Source organism: Salmo salar, chromosome 07 (genome assembly GCF_965601325.2).
Source record: "Salmo salar chromosome 07, fSalSal1, whole genome shotgun sequence".
In the NCBI taxonomy this organism is placed as follows: Eukaryota; Metazoa; Chordata; class Actinopteri; order Salmoniformes; family Salmonidae; genus Salmo; species Salmo salar.
In genome coordinates, this window is record NC_138297.1 from 29,007,178 (window position 1) to 29,030,138 (window position 22,961).

General features: G+C 43.5%; 1 protein-coding gene across 2 annotated transcripts; it reads right to left on the bottom strand.

The window, feature by feature from the left end:
• Positions 1 to 77: 77 nt before the first annotated feature.
• LOC106608996 (kinesin light chain 2) lies at positions 78 to 22,671 on the bottom strand. Of its 2 annotated transcripts, none has more exons than XM_014207315.3 (15): positions 22,185 to 22,671; positions 15,814 to 16,062; positions 14,946 to 15,068; positions 14,445 to 14,628; positions 13,844 to 14,060; positions 13,437 to 13,626; positions 13,140 to 13,313; positions 12,778 to 12,877; positions 10,074 to 10,123; positions 8,587 to 8,654; positions 5,665 to 5,773; positions 4,982 to 5,128; positions 4,503 to 4,627; positions 4,254 to 4,311; positions 78 to 4,016 (listed from the first exon to the last, which is right to left on the bottom strand). In XM_014207315.3, exons 2-15 carry the CDS (start codon positions 16,033 to 16,035, stop codon positions 3,933 to 3,935), a joined length of 1,851 nt encoding a protein of 616 aa, XP_014062790.1. In that variant the 5' UTR covers positions 16,036 to 16,062; positions 22,185 to 22,671; the 3' UTR covers positions 78 to 3,932. The 2 variants fall into 2 exon arrangements, with proteins under 2 accessions (XP_014062790.1, XP_014062791.1); XM_014207316.3 differs by lacking the exon at positions 22,185 to 22,671 and adding an exon at positions 21,867 to 22,135.
• Positions 22,672 to 22,961: the final 290 nt, after the last annotated feature.

A 22,961-nucleotide genomic window follows, 5' to 3' on the forward strand; every position in this document is an offset into this window, starting at 1 on the left:
AGGTGTGTATTTCAAACTAATTTCAATCAAGCTGTTTCATTGTGTCAAAAGAATGACGTCACACAAACAGATCAGGATCAGTTTGAAAAGTGGAGTTTTTCCTTTATTGAACCTTTAATAAAATATACAAGGTTGTTGGCCCCTTAACAATGAGATCCACTATACTGAAGTAAAGTGCATCACAAACCCCCTCCTCCTCCTCCCCCCCTGGCTACATTCTGCAGATCCCATAGTAACACCAGGGGTGAGGGGTGTTTACTTCTACATGTGGCCCCCCCCCTACTATCTATCTATCTATCTATCTATCTATCTATCTATCTACTATATCTCTATTTGGAAGAGAAGCACTGCGTTTAGGTATGAGTTTTTCTTTTAAACATTCCTCGGTGTATAAATACAGCCTCTTTAGAGATCTACAAACTACAGTCCACTAACTTCTACATATTTAGACAGCATGGGGATGGATGTGTGTGTGTGTGTTTGAGATAATGCGCTTGTACGCGTTGAGAGTAAATTTGAGTATGTGTGACAGAGGTCATACATTGGCAATTCTGTACATTATTTGCTGCAATGATGCAAAGCCCTTCCCCCCCAATACTTCTCTCCAACGTGCCATTTCGTTTCAGTCACTGATGCTCACTTGTCACCTAACAGCGCTTCACATCTCTTTTTCCATTCTTCATCAGTCGTCTTTTCCTCCTCGGCCCTGCTAGTCTGGCTAAAGTGTCACACACTTTAGCCTTTGTTCCATCATTTCTCCCCTCCATGTAAAAATCTATATCCCGTCCCATCCACCACATGACAAAGCACTAGCAACACAATCAGAAGATGCAAATCGTTAAGACCACTCTCCTTCTCAAAGACGTACAGTAATATACATTCTGTGGCCAAGTCTCTTGGTATCGGTCTTACAAACAAAACAATTAAAGAGCCAACACAACACAGTGCACTCTCACCCCCCCCTACCTGTTCCTCCCTCCCATCTCCCATGATAAAAGTAAAACCCAACATTTAAATCAACCATTCAGTGTTCAACAACAATAACCTGCACATCGTCACTTGAGGTTGGAGCCAATCACAGACAAGAATAGACCTAATGACGACGACGTTTGGTGAGAGGACTGTCATTGGTTAGATCATCCTAGAGCCATTTTCTGTAAACCGATCTGAATCATTCCAATCAACAGTAGTGATAAGGAATCATTGTTTTATATAAAAAGAGATGGACAGATCATGCTCACATATTCAGTAAACGCCAACCAAGGAAAGAGAAGTTACAAGAACTAGAAGAATTGATAGTTACATACCATTCGCCCAACGCTAACCTCTTAAAGAAACAGATACTGTACCTTGCGAAACTAAATCAGAGAGCAGTACAACTACGTGGAAATGTAATTTGATTGGAGTAATGTTGTGCTTTGGTGGCTGTGTCCATGCAATCCATTTATAGTGTGTCTGGAGATTGTACCGGGCCGTGCCTACACTGACTGACATGCACTGTTTGTCCAATGTCAGCATTTCCAGTATTTCCCCCAGGACTGAGCAGAACTAAGTTAGCCTCATATTCATTAGTGCACATCGTAGCAAAACTTTTTAGAGTAACAGAAAACGAGCATTTCTTATTGGGAAAAGTCCAGGTTGTCCTATGTTTCAGTCCATTTTCTTCAGTTTAGTGCCTAATGAATATGAACCTGGTCTCAAAATCGGTTTGTGATTCCGCCACCTGTTTGTCCTTCCGCCAATTGAGCTGCGTTCACAGGCAGCTCTATTTATACATTTTTTTCACTAATTGTTCTTTTGACCAATCAGATCAGCTCTGAAAAAGAGCTGATGTGAAAAGAGCTGATGTGATTGGTCAAAAGACCAATTAGTGGAAAGATATATATCAGAAACGGGCTGCCTATGTAAACAGCCTTATTTATCAAGTTCAGAATTGTCTGGCAAGGCAACAAACGATAGCGTAGTTGGCTAGAGCGCAAACAAATCTGGACAGATCAGGCTATAGATTTCGGGGGAAATCCTACCTTTGGCTGAAGTCAAATTTTCACTTGATGTCAAATGAGACTAAGTAATACATTTGACTAGAAGTTATATTCCCCCCTGGTTGATGTCCTCTTTACTAGTCTATATTCCCCCATTTGTCTTTTCACTGTTCTACATTCAACCGGCAGTTTATTAGGTACACCACCATGTTCACGAAAATGAATCGCTCCTACAGACAGTGAGTCACGTGGCCGTGGCTTGCTATATAAAGCAGGCAGACAGGCATCGAGGCATTCAGTTACTGTTCGAATGAATGATAGAATGGGCAAAACGAGTGACCTAAGCGACTGAGTGTGGAATGATCGTCAGTCAGCGGCAGTCCTGTGGGCGAAAACAGCTCGTTGACGAGACAGAAGAATGGCAAGAATCGTGCAAGCTAACAGGCGGGCCACAAACAGACAAATAACAACGCTGTACAACACTGGTGCGCAGAACAGCATCTCGGGAATGCACAACCTGTTACTCCTTGTCACGGATGGGCTATTGCAGCAGATGACCACACAGGGTTCCACTCCTATCAGCTGAAGACAAGAAGAAGCGGCTCCAGTGGGCCCGTGATCACCAACACTAGACAATTGAAGAGTGGAAAAACATTGCCTGGAACATGACAGCAAGTTCAGTTTACTTAAATGGCCTGCGCAGTCCCCAGACCTCAACAAATACAGCAGAGGTAGGCAACCTTGGCCCATGTTGAGTTAACTGACCTGGAAGTCCAGGTCTGTTGAATATGGGCAATTACTGAACTGATCAATTAGCTCAGTTGGTCAGATGTGGTGCCTAGTAGGTTAAAAACCCTGCAGCACTCCAGGAACAGGGTTGCCTACCTCTGCAATAGAGCATCTTTGGGATGAGATGGAATGGGCCGTTCACAGCATGAATGTACCGCCGTCCAATCTGCAGCAACTGCGTGATGCCATCGCGTCAGCACGGACCAACATCCCTGTGGAACGTTTCCGGCACCTTGTGAAATGCCCCGAAGAATTCAGGCTGTTCTGGATGCAACGGGGGTGTCCGACCCGGTACTAGAGGGGTAATCTAAAACTGTTCGGTGAGAGTATTTTCTCCGTTTCTCTTCACTTGTCTGACATTTTTCCAGCATATGTCTCCCCAACAAAGATCCTCCAATGCTCTAACCAGTGTAAACAAAAACTGTCTGTGCTATATACAAAGAAAGAAATATTAAATAACTTAAACCAGTATATACATAACAAAAATTCAGAAGGCCAAATAGTGAGCTTGAACTGGTCAGTGCTGTTTTTCTCCCATTTGATGTTTAAATACAGACTTACTCTGATTATTTTCATCATCCCAAAAATATTGTGTACAGTCTTTGTCCTTGCTGAATCTTCTAACAGCTGTAGTTCATACATCTTGCAACTTGTCTTAAAAACATATGATTTATATCGCTCTAGCACTGTGATATCTATTGAACAGGTTGTTAGTGTTTGCAGTATTCATGCCACTAGTAATCAATGAGGGTGATGCTTCTCGTAGACAGGTAAACTAGTTCTATTCTGATTTCTAAGGTCGAGTGTCCGCACCAGAAGTACCAGGCAGTTAGGATAGACATTTGTCATGTTGCAATAATAATGACTCGCTATTATGTTACGATGCTATGCCTCAGTCACCATAATTAGTGCAGACATTCCATGTTCTAGTATGCAGCATGCCGTGTTAAATATTATTCTTCTGTACCGTTTGATGCCAGCGAAGTATACAGTGAAGCAGATCGACACAGAGATGTCACAAAAAGCCATGTCAAGTCGTGTTTTTCTCAATACTTTTTCTTCAGAAAATGTCTTGAATGCGAGTGTTGGACCTGAAGTGTGTTTCGATCACATCGGAAAGCCAACAGTTTCTTCTCATTGGCCCTTTCTCCTCCTGTCTGTTTAACCAATCAGGGAGCTGCGTCTTGACAAGTCCACATTGCTGGCGCTCAGTCCTCTGCATTCCGAAAGGCCCGTATTGGCATCCTGGAGAAAGGGAGGGAGTTAGGAGGGATATTCCAAGAGTGATAACGAAGAAAAAAAAGACACTAGAATCATGTAGACTAAATCTGAAACAGTCTCAAGTCTAATCCTTTCATCTCAATGTATAACTCAGGACTTGTTTGTGCTCTGCCTGTGTCAGCAGTCCTTGGGCTCATAACTAACAGATGAATTAATAACTATATGTGATAGTGAGGAGGGTTAACTTTGTGCTGCTGGTACCTGTGAGGGGTCTTCTGCACTCTTGTTGAGGAAGTTGAGAGAGCTCGCTCTTGTCATCCTAAGGATCACACAGACAATATTTTAGGCTTCAATTAAAATGTCATTGCTTGGATTTTGCTTTATTGTTATTATCAGTTTTACGAACTACGGTGCATTGTCGGCTCCCCACCAAAGAAAAAACCCTGAGGGAAACACTAATTCATGCACGGTATGAGCAGTGATGGGCTAGGGACACAGTCGTTCTCTCACCCTGGGTTGCAGGGCTCCTGGGGGCCACTGCCCTGTAGTTTCTTCACCAGCATCTCACTGCTCCTGCGCAGGGCGTCGCGGATCTTCCCGAAGGAGCCGCTCCGACGCAATGAACCATTACCCTCCTGAGAAAACAAGACAAACACACCCCGTCAAGGATGGGCCTCAAAACATGAATCATTTGAGGTATATGAATATTTTTCAAAACCTTTTATCGTGTCTTCTATCAATGTATTGGACAAAAATCACACCAGATTTTTTTATTTTAGCTATTTGCATTTTTTTGTGTGATGTTTTGCTGAATGCATCCATATTTAGTAACGATGTCAGCTTGTTTGTACTGTTTTATAATTGATATAATTTGCTAATTCTTGATACTTTGGGAGTAAATGACATGACTGTATGCCTTTTCATCATACATTTTAATGCATGTGCACTCCCATAAAAGCCCCCCCCCCCCAAAGACAGAGGTTTCGTACCCCGTTCCACTCTGCTCCATCATCTCCCTCACAGTCCCCCCGCTGGGGACCACTAAAACCTTCCCGGTTTTGACGTCGCTCCCCCCCTCCAGGGGCCCCATCCTTCAGGAGCTCCACCACCTTACTCTGGTTAATGGCATCTATACCCTGCGAGAGGAGGAGGGGACGAAAGAGGGGAGGGATAGAGTGAGAGACAGATGATTCATTCTAAATGTCCGCTGGGTTAAAACAGAGTGCATTTAGAGCTTTAAGGCTCTAGACCGCAACCGTGGGTAATTGCACTGCCAGTGTATCTGAGTGCTTGTACCTGCTTTTTGACTGATTGTGTAGTAATTGCTTTTTGACTGATTGTGCAATACCTGCTTGCGTCAGTGATAGTGCAGTACCTGCTTGCGTCAGTGATAGTGCAGTACCTGCTTGCGTCAGTGATAGTGCAGTACCTGCTTGCGTCAGTGATAGTGCAGTACCTGCTTGCGTCAGTGATAGTGCAGTACCTGCTTGCGTCAGTGATAGTGCAGTACCTGCTTGCGTCAGTGATAGTGCAGTACCTGCTTGCGTCAGTGATAGTGCAGTACCTGCTTGCGTCAGTGATAGTGCAGTACCTGCTTGCGTCAGTGATAGTGCAGTACCTGCTTGCGTCAGTGATAGTGCAGTACCTGCTTGCGTCAGTGATAGTGCAGTACCTGCTTGCGTGTCTTGGTAGCACACTCCTCCAGTGTCTCAGCTGCCTCTAGTTTACCCTGTCTGCGGTACAGCGCCCCCAAACTCTTCAGGGTGGTATTGACCGTGGGGCTAACAGGAATTAAGTACATGCCAATATCATGTCATTACGGAAGTCCAGAGAGGACATACTGTATGAATAAGAAAGATATTCCCTCGTTATGTCGAGATCACAACGTATTTATCTCATGATCACGACATTACAACATTTGTTACGTCGAGATCCCGAAAGAAACTCTAAATAGGAGTTGTTGTATTGATGACAGATTGACAGTATGGGCTGAGACAGCACAGCCCATGGTGGATCAGCACATACATTTTATTGATTGCTACAAGGGATGGTACATTTCATGCTAACATCAAGCTTTCATTTGTGTTAGGGGCTCATTATCAGTTTCTAAGAATGTTAGGAAGCTAAATGTCTCTTACCTTGAGCTAAAAGCTTGTGGGGGAGCTAAGCCCTCGTCGGGCATTTAAGCCCTGAACGATGCCTGACAGGCAGCTTTGTCTCCCAGGCTGTGCCACCCCCCAAGCCCACAGCCAATCGCATGCAAGCAACAACGCAGCTAACTTGGCTAGTCTTGCGAGTGAGTGATCGAGCTAGCTAGTTAGTCTTGTTAGCTAGATAGCTAGCTTGTTATCTATGCTGGTTGTTAGCTTGCATAACTGACGTGTATAATTGTAATGGACACTTCATGTTTTCTGGATAATATTTACATTTACAGATTGGGTGGGTGGGCCCCATTTCTGACAGGCATATTAACCTCTCTGGGCTAGGCGGGACGAATTCGTCCCACCTACGTAACAGCCACTTGCAGCCTGTGGCGCGATTTTCAAAACCTTAAAAATCCTATTACTTCAATTTCTCAAACATATGACTATTTTACAGCTATTTAAAGACAAGACTCTCGTTAATCTAACCACACTGTCCGATTTCAAAAAGGCTTTACAACGAAAGCAAAACATTAGATTATGTCAGCAGAGTACCAAGCCAGAAATAATCAGACACCCATTTTTCAAGCCAGCATATAATGTCACCAAAACCCAGAAGACAGCTAAATGCAGCACTCACCTTTGATGATCTTCATCAGATGACAACCCTAGGACATTATGTTATACAATACATGCATGTTTTGTTCAATCAAGTTCATATTTATATCAAAAACCAGCTTTTTACATTAGCATGTGACGCAAACTTCCGGGGAATTCGCTAACATTTTACTAAATTACTCACGATAAACGTTCACAAAAAGCATAACAATTATTTTAAGAATTATAGATACAGACCTCCTCTATGCACTCGATATGTCCGATTTTAAAATAGCTTTTTGGTGAAAGCACATTTTGCAATATTCTAAGTACATAGCCCAGGCATCACGGGCTCGCTATTTAGACACTCGGCAAGTTTAGCAGTCACCATAATCATATTTACTATTATAAAAGTTTGATTACCTTTTGTTGTCTTCGTCAGAATGCACACCCAGGACTGCTACTTCAATAACAAATGTTGGTTTGGTCCAAAATAATCCATCGTTATATATAAATAGCGGCGTTTTGTTTGTGCGTTCCAGACACTATCCGAAATGGTAAAGAAGTGTCGCGCGCATGGCGCAATTCGTGACAGTAAAATTCTAAATATTCCATTACCGTACTTCGAAGCATGTCAACCACTGTTTAAAATCAATTTTTATGCAATTTTTCTCGTAGAAAAGCGATAATATTCCGACAGGGAATCTCCTTTTCGGCAAACAGGGAAAAAAAATCACAAAGGCGGGGGCGGTCAGGTCACGCGCATAAGCCCAGAGTTCCTTGATCGGCCACTTGAGAAAGGCGATAATGTGTTTCAGCCTGGGGCTGGAATGACGACATTCTGTTTTTTTCCCGGGCTCTGAGAGCCTATGGAAGACGTGGGAAGTGTCACGTTAGAGCAGAGATCCTTAGTAAAAGATAGAGATGGAAAAGAAGTTCAAGAAATGGTCAGACAGGCCACTTCCTGTAAAGGAATCTCTCAGGTTTTGACCTGCCATTTGAGTTCTGTTATACTCACAGACACCATTCAAACAGTTTTAGAAACTTTAGGGTGTTTTCTATCCATATGTAATAAGTATATGCATATTCTAGTTACTGGGTAGGAGTGGTAACCAGATTAAATCGGGTATGTTTTTTATCCAGCCGTGTCAATACTGCCCCCTAGCCCTAACAGGTTAACAGTCAGTGCAATACGTATATGATCAAGAGTGGGTGTGCTCTATTCCTGGCAGGCTGATCAGATTCAATAGCCGTCTCAGGATGCTGCCTTGTTGGCTGTGTACAAGGAGCCTTACCTAAAAAACAGAATAAAAAAGGCAGCATCCTGTCTTATCAGTCTCTAAAGCAGAAATTGAATCTGATCAGCCTGTCAGGAATGGAGCTCACCCATTGTAAATATGTCCCTTATAATTATACACATATGAGTTAAGCAAGCTAACAAGACTAGCCAAGTTAGCTGCGTTGCTCCTTGCATGAGATTGGCTGTGGTCTTGGGGGCGGCACGCTGCCTGGAAGAATAGGCTGCCTGTCAGGCATTGTTCAGGGCTTAAATCCCCCCACGAGTGCATTGTGATCAATGCAGCCACTGGGCTCCTTGATGAGGTGGTTATTGTGCATGTGAACAAATGAATGAATGAAGCACGGTACTTTTGATTATCTCGTGATCTCGAAAAAGCTACTTTTATTATGTAGTGATCATGAGATAAGTTGTGATCGAGACATAAGAGGGATTTATTTTATTTTATTCATATGTCCTTTCTGGACTTCCATACATCATTAAAGCACAACATTGATATAAGTTAGAATACTGAGTTGTGTATTTCTCACATTAAAATGAATTTGGAATACTAACTCACCTGTCAACTTTGCAGGCCTTGTACCAGCTCCCATATTCTCCATAGGGCACAGCATCCTTTCTCTTCGCCTGAGCAAGCGACGAGAGAGAGAGAGAGCGACAGAGAGAGAGAGCGACAGAGAGAGAGAGCGACAGAGAGAGAGAGCGACAGAGAGAGCGACAGAGAGAGAGAGAGAGCGACAGAGAGAGAGAGAGCGACAGAGAGAGCGACAGAGAGAGAGAGAGATCGACAGAGAGAGAGAGCGACAGAGAGAGAGAGCGACAGAGAGAGAGAGCGACAGAGAGAGAGCGAGAGAGCGACAGAGAGAGAGCGAGAGAGCGACAGAGAGAGCGACAGAGAGAGAGAGAGCGACAGAGAGAGAGAGAGCGACAGAGAGAGAGAGAGCGACAGAGAGAGAGAGAGCGACAGAGAGAGAGAGAGCGACAGAGAGAGAGAGCGACAGAGAGAGAGAGCGACAGAGAGAGAGAGAGCGACAGAGAGAGAGAGAGCGACAGAGAGAGAGAGAGCGACAGAGAGAGAGCGACAGAGAGAGAGAGCGACAGAGAGAGAGAGAGAGAGAGAGAGAGAGAGAGAGAGAGAGAGAGAGAGAGAAAGAGAGAGAGAGAGAGAGAGAGACACAGTGGCAGGCAGTTATAGTCCAGCGACTAAGGGAAAAAATTGTGGACTTTTTCTGCCATTGCAGATCTTTTATATTTCCAATATGGCCACCAGCTCCGTGGGGCCAAAACCTTAGCACATGTAGCTGGCTACATTATTTCTACGATAACATCAGAAATATGATGGCCTATGCATAGTTTTTGGGAAAAAATGATTTACTTGCGGCTGCCAGGCAAATAGCTGCCAGCCAAATAGTGTTCCACTCCACACATGACTGGCTCAACTGTTCTGGGGAACTAGAAGCTTCATAATGTAAAAAAAATGTGAAGGGTGAAATGAAGAACGTGCTTCATCTCTTAACGCATTACAAAAGTTGAATGCGGGTATTTTTTTTTTTAAGTTACGTTTTCCCTGAAGTCTGCTGCTTACAATGACACAATGATATAACATACTATGTCAATTTTAAGAAATGTGACACTAAACCTGCACACATCTCTCTAGGTAAAACCCCATAGTAATGCATTATGTCCAGCAAGGAGACAGGTAAACCCCTTTTAACCAAATGCCTTTGTGACGACAAAACAACAAAAAAAATGCGACGGCACTATAGCTAAAAACACTATGGACTTATCCTAGCTGTTTGGGTAATTTGGTGCCTTTACCACAAAGTCCACAGTTGCCATAAAACATTAGGCTTAGCCGCTGGACTATTAGCAGCAGCAGCAGAGACAAATTACGACCTTATTATAAAGCCTCCGTTATCATATTAGCGTTCTCCCTCTCAGTCCTATTAGGTCCACCTATCCATCAGAGTTAATAGCCGGACAGTGTCATCAAGTAACAGGACCGTGGTTCAGTTCACCATACAACAGGTTCATACTGGAAACTACCTTGCTCTCCTCTCTCTCCTCCGCATGCATCCAGATAGGTTTGTTGTCATCTGAAAGAGAACAGAAGATATCAGTGTCACTGTTTTATTTGTACATTCATATTAGAGGTCGACCGATTATGATTTTTCAACGCCGATACAGATTATTGGAGGACCAAAAAAGCCGATACCGATTAAATCGGCCGATTATTATTACAAAGAAATGTTATGACAATTACAACAATACTGAATGAACACTTATTTTAACTTAATATAATACATCAATAAAATCAATTTAGCCTCAAATAAATAATGAAACATGTTCAATTTGGTTTAAATAATGCAAAACAAAGTGTTGGAGAAGAAAGTAAAAGTGCAATATGTGCCATGTAAGAAAGCGAATGTTTAAGTGCCTTGCTCAGAACATGGGAACATATGAAAGCTAGTGGTTCCTTTTAACATAAGTCTTCAATATTCCCAGGTAAGAAGTTTTAGGTTGTAGTTATATTATTATAGGAATTATAGGACTATTTCTCTGTATACGATTTGTATTTCATATACCTTTGACTATTGGATGTTCTTATAGGCACTTTAGTATTGCCAGTGTAACAGTATAGCTTCCGTCCCTCTCCTCGCTCCTACCTGGGCTCAAACCAGGAACACATCGACAACAGCCACCCTCGAAGCAGCGTTACCCATGTAGAGGAAGGGAAAAAACTACTCCAAGTCTCAGAGCGAGTGACGTTTGAAACGCTATTAGCGTGCACCCGGCTAACTAGCTAGCCATTTCACATCGGTTACACCAGCCTAATCTTGGGAGTTGATAGGCTTGAAGGGGTGGGTATAATTTGTGGAACGTTCCAACAGGAATCTGCTCCAAAAAACGTAAAGTAAAAGGTTGCCAACCAACAACGCATACAAAGTAGCAACGCATACAAACCTAGCTAACTAGCTGCCGAATAGGCATCAACTCACCACGTAGCTTATTCTTAATGTTTGTCCATAGGCAAACAGACATGTGAGGACAGACATTTTTCGGAATAAACGTGATGAGTGAAAAACGCAATGAAATAGACCACTCCCTACCCGGTATCTTATTCTGCCGCTATACAACTTTGTATGCGTTGTTTTTTGGAAACCTTGTTATTTACGAAGTTTTTGGAATAGATTCCTGTTGGAACGTTCCACAAATTATACCCACCCAGGTTGAAGTCATAAACAGCGCAATGCTTGAAGCACAGCGAAGAGCTGCTGGCAAAACGCACGAAAGTGCTGTTTGAATGAATGCTTACGAGCCTGCTGCTGCCTACCACCGCTCAGTCAGACTGCTCTATCAAATCATAGACTTAATTATAATAAACACACAGAAATACGAGCCTTGGGTCATTAATATGGTCGAATCTGGAAACTATCATCTCGAAAACAAAAGTTTTTTTCTTTCAGTGACATACGGAACCGTTCCGTATTTTATCTAACAGGTGACTAAGTCTAAATATTCCTGTTAGGCATTGATGTTTATGGTTAGGTACATTGGTGCAACGACAGTACTTTTTTCGCAAATGCGATTGTTAAATCAACACCCGTTTGTCGAAGTAGGCTGTGATTCAATGAAAATTAACAGGCACCGCATCGATCATATGCAACGCAGGACACGTTCGATAAACTAGTAATATCATCAACCATGTGTAGTTAACTAGTGATTATGTTAAGATTGATAGTTTTTTATAAGTCTAATGCTAGCTAGCAACTTACCTTTGCTTCTTGCTGCCCTCGCGTAACAGGTAGTCAGCCTGTTAATCCTTGTGGAGTGCAATGTAAGGCAGGTGGTTAGAGCGTTGGACTGGTAACCGAAGGTTGCAAAAACGAATCCCCTCTGAACAAGGCAGTTAACCCCCGTTTCTAGGCCGTCATTGTAAATAAGAATGTGTTCTTAATCTGACTTGCCTAGTTAAATAAAGGTGAAAAAAAAAAAAAATAACGTAATAAAATAAAATACAAAAAAGAAAAATCGTTGGCCAAAAATACTGATTACCGATTGTTATGAAAACTTGAAAATCGGCCCTAATTAATCGGCCATTCCGATTAATCGGTCGACCTCTAATTCATATATCTTGTTGTGTGGACCAAAATGTGTAAGAATGTAGGTGTTCCCCTCACTGGAAAAAGGGATTTGAATTTAAAATCAAAACGGATTGATTTATGGCATATTACTCAGAGGATTTAACCTCTCCATGCATTTACCCGTCAGTGTGTGCTCATTTCACTAATTAAACCATAAAAATCAAACACTTAACTTGTGTAGGGGGGGGGTTACAAAGTGGGTTATGCTGGTCTGTGCCATGCTAGCTAACCAACGCCAAAGCCCTCCTCTACTGTGCTGTTCTGAGTATGTAAGGGTTTGATTGGCTTAAGGGCAGTGATCTGGACACAGTGGTGAATTAAGCCGCTCCACGCACGACAGATTAGCCCTGATCCCCTGAACTGACCGGTCAGGACACGGCCGCGCACGGTCAGCCAATGACCACAGGGTTTACTGGGCAGTCGTGGCCAGAATGAAGACTTCATAGAGTCGGTAGGTCTAGTGAGTTGGTAAATGTAGAACCAGGCAGTGTCCCAAATGGCACCCTATTCCCAAAGGGTTCTGGTCAATAGAAGTGCACTATAGGGAATAAGGTGACATTTTGGGACGCAGGCCTAGTGCGTCAATGTGATTGTAGGAGACTCACTGTTGACTGAGCCAAACTCCTTCTCGTGTGCTCGGGTCAGGATCTCTTTGTACAGAGACTCAGCATCCTTGAACTTCCCCTGTTTGAGGTAGCATGTAGCCTAAAGAGAAAAGATGAAACGTACACAGGTTGAATGACAAACATTTCACATCAACACATAAAAGCATGTACCATCTATAACAAAACTGTGGATTTAAAATATCACGTTTTAAGTTTCCCAAAAATGTTAATTCTTTAAGATTAGACTGCATTAATTTGTACTGCCCTATACTGGAAATTCAACTAAATGATAATCTGAGGTATTCCAGAATATTCTCTCTCCCTCCCGCTTCACCTCTCTCTTCCTCCCGCTTCCCCCTCACCAGGTTGTTCTTGGTCTTGGCTACATTGGGGTCATCAGCTCCTAGTTTGGACTGGTAGATCTCCAGGGCTCGTCTGTAGTAATACTCCACCTCCTCGTACTTTCCCTGGTTCTGACACAGCAGGGCCAGGTTGTTCAGCTGCTTGGCCACGTCAGGGTGGTACTTCCCTAGGACCTGAACACCACAGGCAGAGAGACACACATGAAGACTTACTTTAGCTACAATGAAAGGAGATGACAGTTCTCTCTGGGGACTACACATGTTGAGTCATAAATGCAATTAAAATAATTTGTGTACCTTCTCTCTGATCTCCAGGGCTCTCTTACAGAGGGGCTCAGCCTCCTTGTACTTGCCCCTCTTCCCGTAGAGCACGGCCAGGTTGTTGAGAGTGGCAGCCACCGCAGGGTGGTCCTTCCCCAGAGTCTTCTCTCTGATGGCCAGGGCATCATTCAGCAGGTGGGCTGCCTCTTTGTACTTGTTCTGGTCCCTGGAACACAAATATAACTCCAGGTAAGAGGATTTGCATAAGCACCATAATTAAGCAGTACATCTCAATTCAACACATCCTCTCCGCACCCAATCATCTTTTTCTATGAGTACATCCAGCCGTCCCTTGACCCCATCCATCTCCCACGAGCATATCCACCCGTCCCGCACTCCATCCATCTCCCTCACTCCCATTTCTCCCTTCCTTCCCCTCTAACCTGTAGACGAGGGCCAGGATGTTGAGCATGGTGGCCACGTCGGGGTGGTCGTGTCCGGAGGTCTTCTCCAGGTCCTCCAGGGCCTGTTTGCAGAGGGGCACGGCCACCTCGTACCTCCCCTGGGAGGCGTACTGGATCACCAGGTTATGAAGGGTCCTCAGGCGGGCCGGGATCTCATAGCCACCCTGCTGGGCCGCCGCCTCTCCGCTGGGCTGGGCTGGAGGGGAGATGTGGAGGGGGTTAAAAGTGATTCACTCTTGATACTTTGTTCTGACAGAACAGGGGCTCCAAATCAAAAAAGGGCTTTCATTCTTGGTATAGAATGGCTAGCTTGCGCTGAGGTACAACTGTAGCATGTTACGATACAATGCTTATTTCAGAAAGGAATATCTGAGATGAAGATATGTCATTTATTTCACGTCATTTTTAAAGGTGGCAGTGTCAGTAACCAAAAGGACAAATCAATAAATCAACTATCGTAAGTCTAACCCTCCTGTAACCCCAACCATATCTAACACCCATCGTCTTCAACATTGCCATCTAACGCCACGTCTACCTTGTCCCCTCAATGGGATTCTCCTCGGCCAATCGATCGTCCTACCTTGTCCCTGGTCGTCGTCGTTGGGGAACAGGTCGTCGAGGCTGTCTTTGGACGTCTCGCCTGCAGCCTTCTCCTCAGACGGAGACACGTCGTCGTCAAACTTCTTGATCTTGTTCATGAACTCCAGATGTTTTTTCTCCTCCTCCAGCTGGGCAACACTCTGCTCACTACACTGCAGCTTGCTCTGAAGGGGGGGCGGAGGTAAGTGGGAAGGAGGGGACACTTTGGAAACGTCTTGCTTTGGAAAGGATTAAAAGTGATCGTATACTCCAAAATCGCTAAAATGTTAGCCAAATGTGGACCGCCCTCAAAAGTAACGTTGAGATGAGTCCACACCCCACACAGTCGGTTGTGTACGTTGGGATATGGACTCATCCAACATCCCCAGAACATTTAACCACTGAGGTCTAAAAAAAACAAAGACTTTGATATTGGAGTGAATGATGCCGTGTTCTGCGCTGTACATACAACGTAAGGTGGATTTGGCTGTTGTATGTCTACCTGTGTTCCTGCCAGTTCGTCTCGTAACCACTGGTTCTCCTGACACAGTCGTCTGACCTGGGCTCTTAGCTTCTGCTTCTCAGACTCCACCGCACTCAGGTGGCCCGACAGGGCAATGATCACCTGGACAAGGGGGGGGGGGGGGGGGGGGGGGGGGGGAAGTGGTTAGAACCAGCTCTTATTTTCAATGACAATACGGCAAGAGAGGGATGAGGGAGTTCAAATAAACAAGGAACGCTGCAGGAATGAAACTAAAAAAGGGGAAGTGGCTAGCTTGGGGACCACATTGTAGGTTAGCGTGGACTACCAGACTAGGAAGAGGTGAATAGCATTTTAGAATGTTTACCTGGGATTTGTACTGTGTGCGTGACTGTTGTAACTTGTTCCAAAACCAGTACAAAGAATTTCCTTCATGGAGGACAATATATCATTCTATTATAGTCTGGTCTATTCAAAAGAGGGTGGGGAGTTGTCTTTAGGGACATCCTTTCATGCCGTTCGTGTTATATCAGACCATCTGTATCCAACCCAGATTCCCACCACTACCTTCCTCCAGGAACAAGTCTCATATCCTCTTGATGAATCACCCTCCTCACGCTCTATGAGGCATGAATCTAAATTCATCCTCTCCTTCAGTCTTAGTCACAGCGTATGAACTAGCAATAACCCACATCAAGCATCAGCATCCTCCCCCTCTCCATTCACCTCCACTCTCCCATCATTTCATTATCATCCCTTACCTCTCAAGACTGAGGCTCTTCCGCTCACCCCCTCCCTCTTTCACTCCCCTGTGCCCTCCCTCTCTTCTTCCATTTCTCTTCTGCCTCGTTAGCCCTCACCCTCTTCACATCCCTCATCTCGTTCCTACCTGTGCCTCTCCCAGGCCCAGTTCGATGGCCTCAAGGCTCTTACGCAGCAGGCCTGACTTCTCCTGGGCGGCAGGTGGCTGTGTGCAGTCCAGCAGGGAGGTGAGTAGCTGGGCATGCTCCCCGCGGAGGGTCTCCAGGCCCTGCATCACAGCCTTGGTGTTGAGCACTATCTCATCCTGGGTCAGGCGCTCCAGGGCCTCCTCGCTGCGTGGGTACACCATAGTGGAGATAACCCAGGTTCACACACACTGTAGGAAGGAGAGGGGTTAGGACTGGTCTCATGTTACCATACTCCTAATCTTGTACAGAGAGCTTGGAATTGATGCTAGTTTGAGGAAGAGCCATGTATTCAGACCCATTGACTTTTTCCACATTTTGTTACATTTTAGAATAAGGCTGTAATGTATTACATCAAAAAACTTCCGTAGCAATTTACACACAATACCCCATAATGACAAAGCGAAAACAGGTTTAGAAATGTTTCCTAATTTATTAAACAGAAAAACAGAAATACCCCACTTACATACAGTACCAGTCAAAGTTTGGACACACCTACTCATTCAACGTTTTTTTTTCTTTATTTATACTATTTTCTACATTTTAAAAGAATAGTGAAGACATCAAAGCTACGAAATAACACATATGGAATCATGCAGTAAACAAAAAGTGTTAAACAAATCAAAATATATTGTATATTTGAGATTCTTCAAAGTAGCCACCCTTTGCCTTGGCATTCTCTCAACTAGCTTCACCTGAAATGCTTTTCCAACAGTCTTGAAGGAGTTCACACATTTTCTGAGCACTTGTTGGCTGCTTTTCCTTCACTCTGCGGTCCAACTCATCCCAAACCATCTCAATTGGGTTGACGTTGGGTGATTGTGGAGGCCAGGTCATCTGATGTAGCACTCCAACACTCTCCTTCTTGGTCAAATAGCCCTTACACAGCCTGGAGGCGTGTTGGTTCATTGTCCTGTTGTAAAACAAATGAGAGTCCCACTAAGCGCATACCAGATGGGATGGTGTATTGCTGCAAAATGCTGTGGTAGCCATGCTGGTTAAGTGTGCCTTGAATTCTAAAGTGTCACCAACAAAGCACCCCCACATCATCACACCTCCTCCTCCATGCTTCATGGTGGGAACCACACATGCAGAGATAATCCGCTCACCTACTCTGCTTCTCACAAAGACACAGCGGTTGGAACCAAAAATCTTACATTTGGACTCATCAGACCAAAGGACAGATTTCCGCCGGTCTAATGTCCATTGCTCGTGTTGCTTGGCCCAAGCAAGTCTCTTCTTATTGGTGTCCTTTAGTAGTGGTTTCTTCACGAATTCGACCATGAAGGCCTGATTCACGGAATCTCCTCTGAACAATTGATGTTGAGATGTGTCTGTTACTTGAACTCTGAACCATTTATTTGGGCTGCAATTTCTGAGGCTGGTAACTCTAATGAACTTATCCTCTGCAGCAGAGGTAACTCTGGGTCTTCCTTTGCCGTGGTATACCTCATGATAGCCAGTTTCATTATAGATCTTGGTTTTTACTTTCAAAGTTCTTGAAATATTCCAGATTGACTGACCTTCATGTCTTAAAGTAATGATGGACTGTTGTTTCTCTTTGCTTATTTGAGCTGTTCTTGCAATAATATGGACTTGGTCTTTTACCAAATAGTACTATCTTCTGAATACCAACCCTACCTTGTCACAACACAACGGATTGGCTCAAACGTATTAACTTATTTGGGGTAGGGGGCAGTATTTTCACATCCGGTTGTAAGTAAACTGCCTGCTACTCAGGCCCAGAAGCTAGGATATGCATATTATTAGTAGATTTGGATAGAACACACTCTGAAGTTTCTAAAACTGTTTGAATGATGTCTGTGAGTATAACAGAACTCATATGGCAGGCAAAACCTGAGAAAAATCCAACCAGGAAGTGGGAAATCTGAAGTTTGTAGTTTTTCAAGTGATTGCCTATCCAATATAGAGTGTCTGTGGGGTCATATTGCACTTCCTAAGGCTTCCACTAGATGTCAACAGTCTTTAGAAGGTTGTTTCAGGCTTCTACTGTGAATGGGGAGAGAATTAGAGCTATTGGAATCAGGTGTCTGACAGAATGGCATGAGCTCAGTCATGCGCGCAGCCGTGAGAGCGAGCTGAGTTCCTTTTCATTTCTGAAGACAAAGGAATTGTCCGGTTGGAATGTTATTGAAGATTTATGATAAAAACATCCTAAAGATTGATTCTATACATCGTTTGACATGCATCTACAAACTGTAATGCAACTTTTTTTACTTTTCGTCTGGACTTAGTGCATGCGCCTTCAGCATTTGGAATAGTGAACTGAACTCACGAACAAAAAGGAGGTATTTGGACATAAATATGGACTTTATCGAAACAAAACAAACATTTATTGTGGAACTGGGATTCCTGGGAGTGCATTCTGATGAAGAACATCAAAGGTAAGTGAATATTTATAATGCTATTTCTGACTTCTGTTGACTCCACAACATGGCGGGTATCTGTATGGCTTGTTTTGGTGACTGAGCGCTGTACTCAGATTATTGCAAGGTGTGCTTTCGCCATAAAGCTTTTTTGAAATCTGACACAGCGGTTGCATTAAGGAGAAGTTTCTTTAATTCTATGCATAACAATTGTATATTTTATCAACATTTTTGATGTAAATTGATGTGCTCATTCACTGGAAGTTTTGGAGGCAAAACATTTCTGAACATTACACGCCAGTGTAAAATGGGGTTTTTGGATATAAATATGAACTTTATCGAGCAAAACATACATGTATTGTGTAACATGAAGTCCTATGAGTGCCATCTGATAAAGATCAAAGGTTAGTGATTCATTTTAGCTGTATTTCTGGTTTTTGTGACACCTCTCCTTGCTTGGAAAACGGCTGTGTGGTTTTTCTTGTCTAGGTGCTGTCCTAACATAATGGTATGCTTTCTCCGTAAAGCCGTTTTGAAATCGGACACTGTGGTTGGATTAACGAGAAGTTTATCTTTAAAATGGTGCATAATACTTGTATGTGAGAAATGTGAATTATGAGATTTTTGTTGTTTTGAATTTGGCGCTCTGCTATTTCACTGGCTGTTGGCGAGTGGGACGCTAGCATCCAACATACCCCAGAGAGGTTAAGGAAAGAAATTTCACAAATTTACTTTTAACAAGGCACACCTGTTAATTGAAATGCATTCCAGATGACTACCTCATGAAGCTGGTTGAGAGAATGCCAAGAGTGTGCAAAGCTATCATCAAGGCAAAGGGTGGCTACTTTGAAGAATTTCAAATATATTTTGATTTGTTTAACACTTTTTTGGTTACTACAATTCAATATGTGTTATTTATTTCATAGTTTTGATGTCTTCTCTATTATTCTACAATGTAGAAAATAGTACAAATACATTTACATTTTAGTCATTTAGCAGACGCTCTTATCCAGAGCGACTTACAGTAGTGAATGCATACATTTCATTTCATGCATTTTTTTGTACTGGCCACCCGTGGGAATCGAACCCACAACCCTGGCATTGCACACACCATGCTGGCGTTACAAACACCATGCTCTACCAACTGAGCAACAGGGAAGGCCTTGAACGAGTAGTTGTCCAAACTTTTGACTGGTGCATTCTGTTTCCATTGATCATCCTTGAGATGTTTCTACAACTTGATTGGAGTTCACATGTGGTAAATTCAATTGATTGGACATGATTTGGAAAGGCACACACCTGTCTATATAAGGTCCCACAGTTGACAGTGCATGTCAGAGCAAAAACCAAGCCATGAGGTCGAAGGAATTGTCCGTATAGCTCTGAGACAGGATTGTGTCAAGGCAAGATCTGGGGAAGAGTACCAAAAAAGCATTGAAGGTCCTCCGTCATTCTTAAACGGAAGAAGTTTGGAACCACCAAGACTCTTCCTAGAGCTGGCCGCCCGGCCAAACTAAGCAATCGGAGGAGAAGGGCCTTGGTCAGGGAGGTAACCAAGGACCTGATGGTCACTCTGACAGAGCTCTTGAGTGACGATCAGAGTTCCTCTGTGGAGATGGGAGAACCTTCCAAAAGGACAACTATCTCTGCAGCACTCCGCCAATCAGGCCTTTAAGGTAGAGTGGCCAGACGGAAGCCACTCCACAGTAAAAGGAACATGACAGCCCGCTTGGAGTTCGCCAAAAGGCACCTAAAAATGAGGAATAAAAATAAAAAAAATAAGGAGGCACCTAAAAGTCTGGAGGAAACCTGGCACCATCCCTACGTTGAACCATGGTTGCGGCAGCATCATGCTGTGGCAATGTTTTTCAGCGTCAGGGACTGGTAGACTAGTCAGGATCGAGGCAAAGATGAACGGAGCAAAGTACAGAGATGTCCTTCATGAAATCCAGCTCCAGAGAGCTCAGGACCTGACAGTGGGGCGAAGATTCACCTTCCAACAGGACAACGACCCTAAGCGCACAGCCAAGACAAAACAGGAGTGGCTTTGGAACAAGTCTCTGAATGTCCAGCCAGAGCATGGACATGAACCTGATCGAACATCTCTGGAGAGACCTGAACATAGCTGTGTAGCAACGCTCCCCATCCAACCTGACAGAGCTTGAGAGGATTTGCAGAAAAGAATGGGAGAAACTCCCCAAATATAGGTGTGCATAGCTTCTAGCGTCATACCCAAGAAGACTCGAGGCTGTAATCCCTGCCAAAGGTGCTTCAACAAAGTACTGAGTGAAGGGTCTGAATTCTAAACATCTGTTTTTGCTTTGTCATTATGGGGTATTGTCTGTAGATTGATTGTGGGGGAGATTTAATCAATTTCAAAATAAAGCTGTAACTTAACAAAATGTGGAAAAAGTCAAGGGGTCTGAATACTTTCCGAAGGCACTGTATACAGTATATAGAGATGAAAACGACAAGACAGAGCTAGAATTCATGTCCGATGAGATTATTACAAGTACGACATATATGCAAGGCTGAGCATAAAAGGAAGAAAATCCCTCCAAATAAATGATGCCCAATCAAGATATTTTGTTCACACAACTGCTCAGTCTGTTACCAAAAACTAACCAAGGTACAGTTCATTTCTCTGGACCCTATGCCTCTACTCCAATTGGAAAAATGAAGTACGGAACAAACCTATTCTATACATAGAAAAACTGATTAAGGCAGTGCCACTCAAACTATCTCCCGAGAGAACAGAACTGACTAAATAGAATAATTTAATTATTAAAATGTAAACAAACTGATCGTTGCAGGTGGAGTGATCAGAAATGCGCTGCTCCGCTTTGGACGAGCACCTGTTCTGTTCTCGCCGCCGTCAGGAGGCCCCCACCCCATCCATTGACCGCAATGCACCAATATGAGCGATCCCGTTATCTCTCATCCTTTTGGCACAGCTAACAAATCTCTCAAGCTGCACGGGACGTTTGGCAATGTGCAAGTGTTATCATCGATCCATTAAACCGCCAATTAGTGTTAAGTAGTAAAATATGGGCGGACACACTCCAGGATGACAAGACATCGGGGAGAATCAATGAAGGTGACGGATAGAGAGCGTTACACATAAATAAAATACATTTAGTCTGAGAGACTTATTGTCTTATAAGATATATCGTATATACTATAGTATGTATAACTGTCACACTCACACGTAGGATCATGTCCTACAAAGCACTCCAACATTATTGTAAACATTGGCAGGTTTGAGCGAGGCCCAGCCAGAAATATGCTGCTGCAAGGTCTTTCTGCACGGATGCGGTAGTGAGGTGTAAGTGTCTCTATACTGTTTCATGATGACTAAGAATAACAATTTCCTCCGCACTTACCACAAGCGATGGCTCATCAAAACAATGTAAAGAACCAAGACGAGCTCGATTGGCAACATTGGTAGAGATACATTTCACGAGCCTAGCATGGGGAGAGGCATTGACACGTCGGCGTAGCCTATGATTTACTAGTTTCTCTCTGTTTGTTGGACTCAAAAATATATTCCAATATAACTCATACACGTAAAAATACACTCAAAAGACCTCGTGTCGGCTATACGTTACCTTCGTCGAAACGGTTCTATTTCCCCCCAAGACAAGTGCGCTGCTCCTGGCTACCTCGAGTTCAAACAAGGCACGACCTGCCGTTGTGATGCTCTGCTTCCATCACTTGTCAATGGACTAGCTACGCTCGTACACATCAACGATAACATCAAGGCTGGGGATAATATAACCCTACACGTATACAACAACAAAAAATACTTAACTATGCCTACGGTGGGCTATATCACCATGAATCTCTAAAACCATAAACTGAAAAATTGATAATGTCGGTGTGAGGAAAATAATTGCCTGTACATCACGATAAACAACGTTATTTACCTTCTCTCCCCTGCTGTTGCCCCACGGGTAAGATCCGGATGACACGTTATTCAGCCTTCTGAACTAGCTATAAAAATAGCCCACGAAACCGCACTTAGCTTAAATCCGATTGTCGCTGCCGTCTAAAAGCTTGCGAATTCCAAGCAATACATTGTTACCAATTATGTTAGCATTGCTGATTAGCTAATGAATTCGTTCCTGGCACGAATTAGCCAAGTCAAATGTTCTCTTGTCTTGCGGACGGTTGGTTTCAACGGGAGTTGGGATCAAAATACAGGAACGCTGTTTGCAAAGTGAGTCGACATCGTCCGATCCTTCCTCGGAAGTTGTTTTGGACAGAGTGCGGGGACCGTTGCGTTCTCAGTCTGAGAAGCGTGTTCGAAGAATGACAGTCGCGACCCGAAAATGGCTGCTGTTCGAATTCTCCCACAATCCTCAAATCCACAGCAGTCCGGGCGGTACGACTTCACCGCTACCCCTGTTACGTAGGAGAGATCAAAATAAAGGATGATGCACAATTAACATCGTAGGATTGTGGATATTTCCTGTGGCTAATCACCATAGCATTTACAATAAGTTTATTTTTTTTGTCATTCTAATGTAGACCTATGTATTATAACCAGTCTAGAGAAGCCTAAATAAAACTTAATTTTAACTTTAATAGGCTACATTAATTCCTAGATTCCATTCAAAATAATAACTGAAAGAGCACCCACACACACACACACACACACACACACAACTCAGGAGTATTTACAAAATAAAATAAAAACAATC

What these genes read in the sequence shown, in the direction of transcription:
- LOC106608996 (XM_014207315.3), bottom strand. Translation starts at nt 16,035, where the DNA reads ATGGTGTACCCACGCAGCGAGGAGGCCCTGGAGCGCCTGACCCAGGAT. An exon ending in AAGGCCTGCAAAGTTGACAG is followed by an intron (nt 5,774 to 8,586) that starts GTGAGTTAGTAT and finishes AATTCCTGTTAG; the next exon opens with CCCCACGGTCAATACCACCC. An exon ending in CAGGAGCCCTGCAACCCAGG is followed by an intron (nt 4,312 to 4,502) that starts GTGAGAGAACGA and finishes TGTGATCCTTAG; the next exon opens with GATGACAAGAGCGAGCTCTC.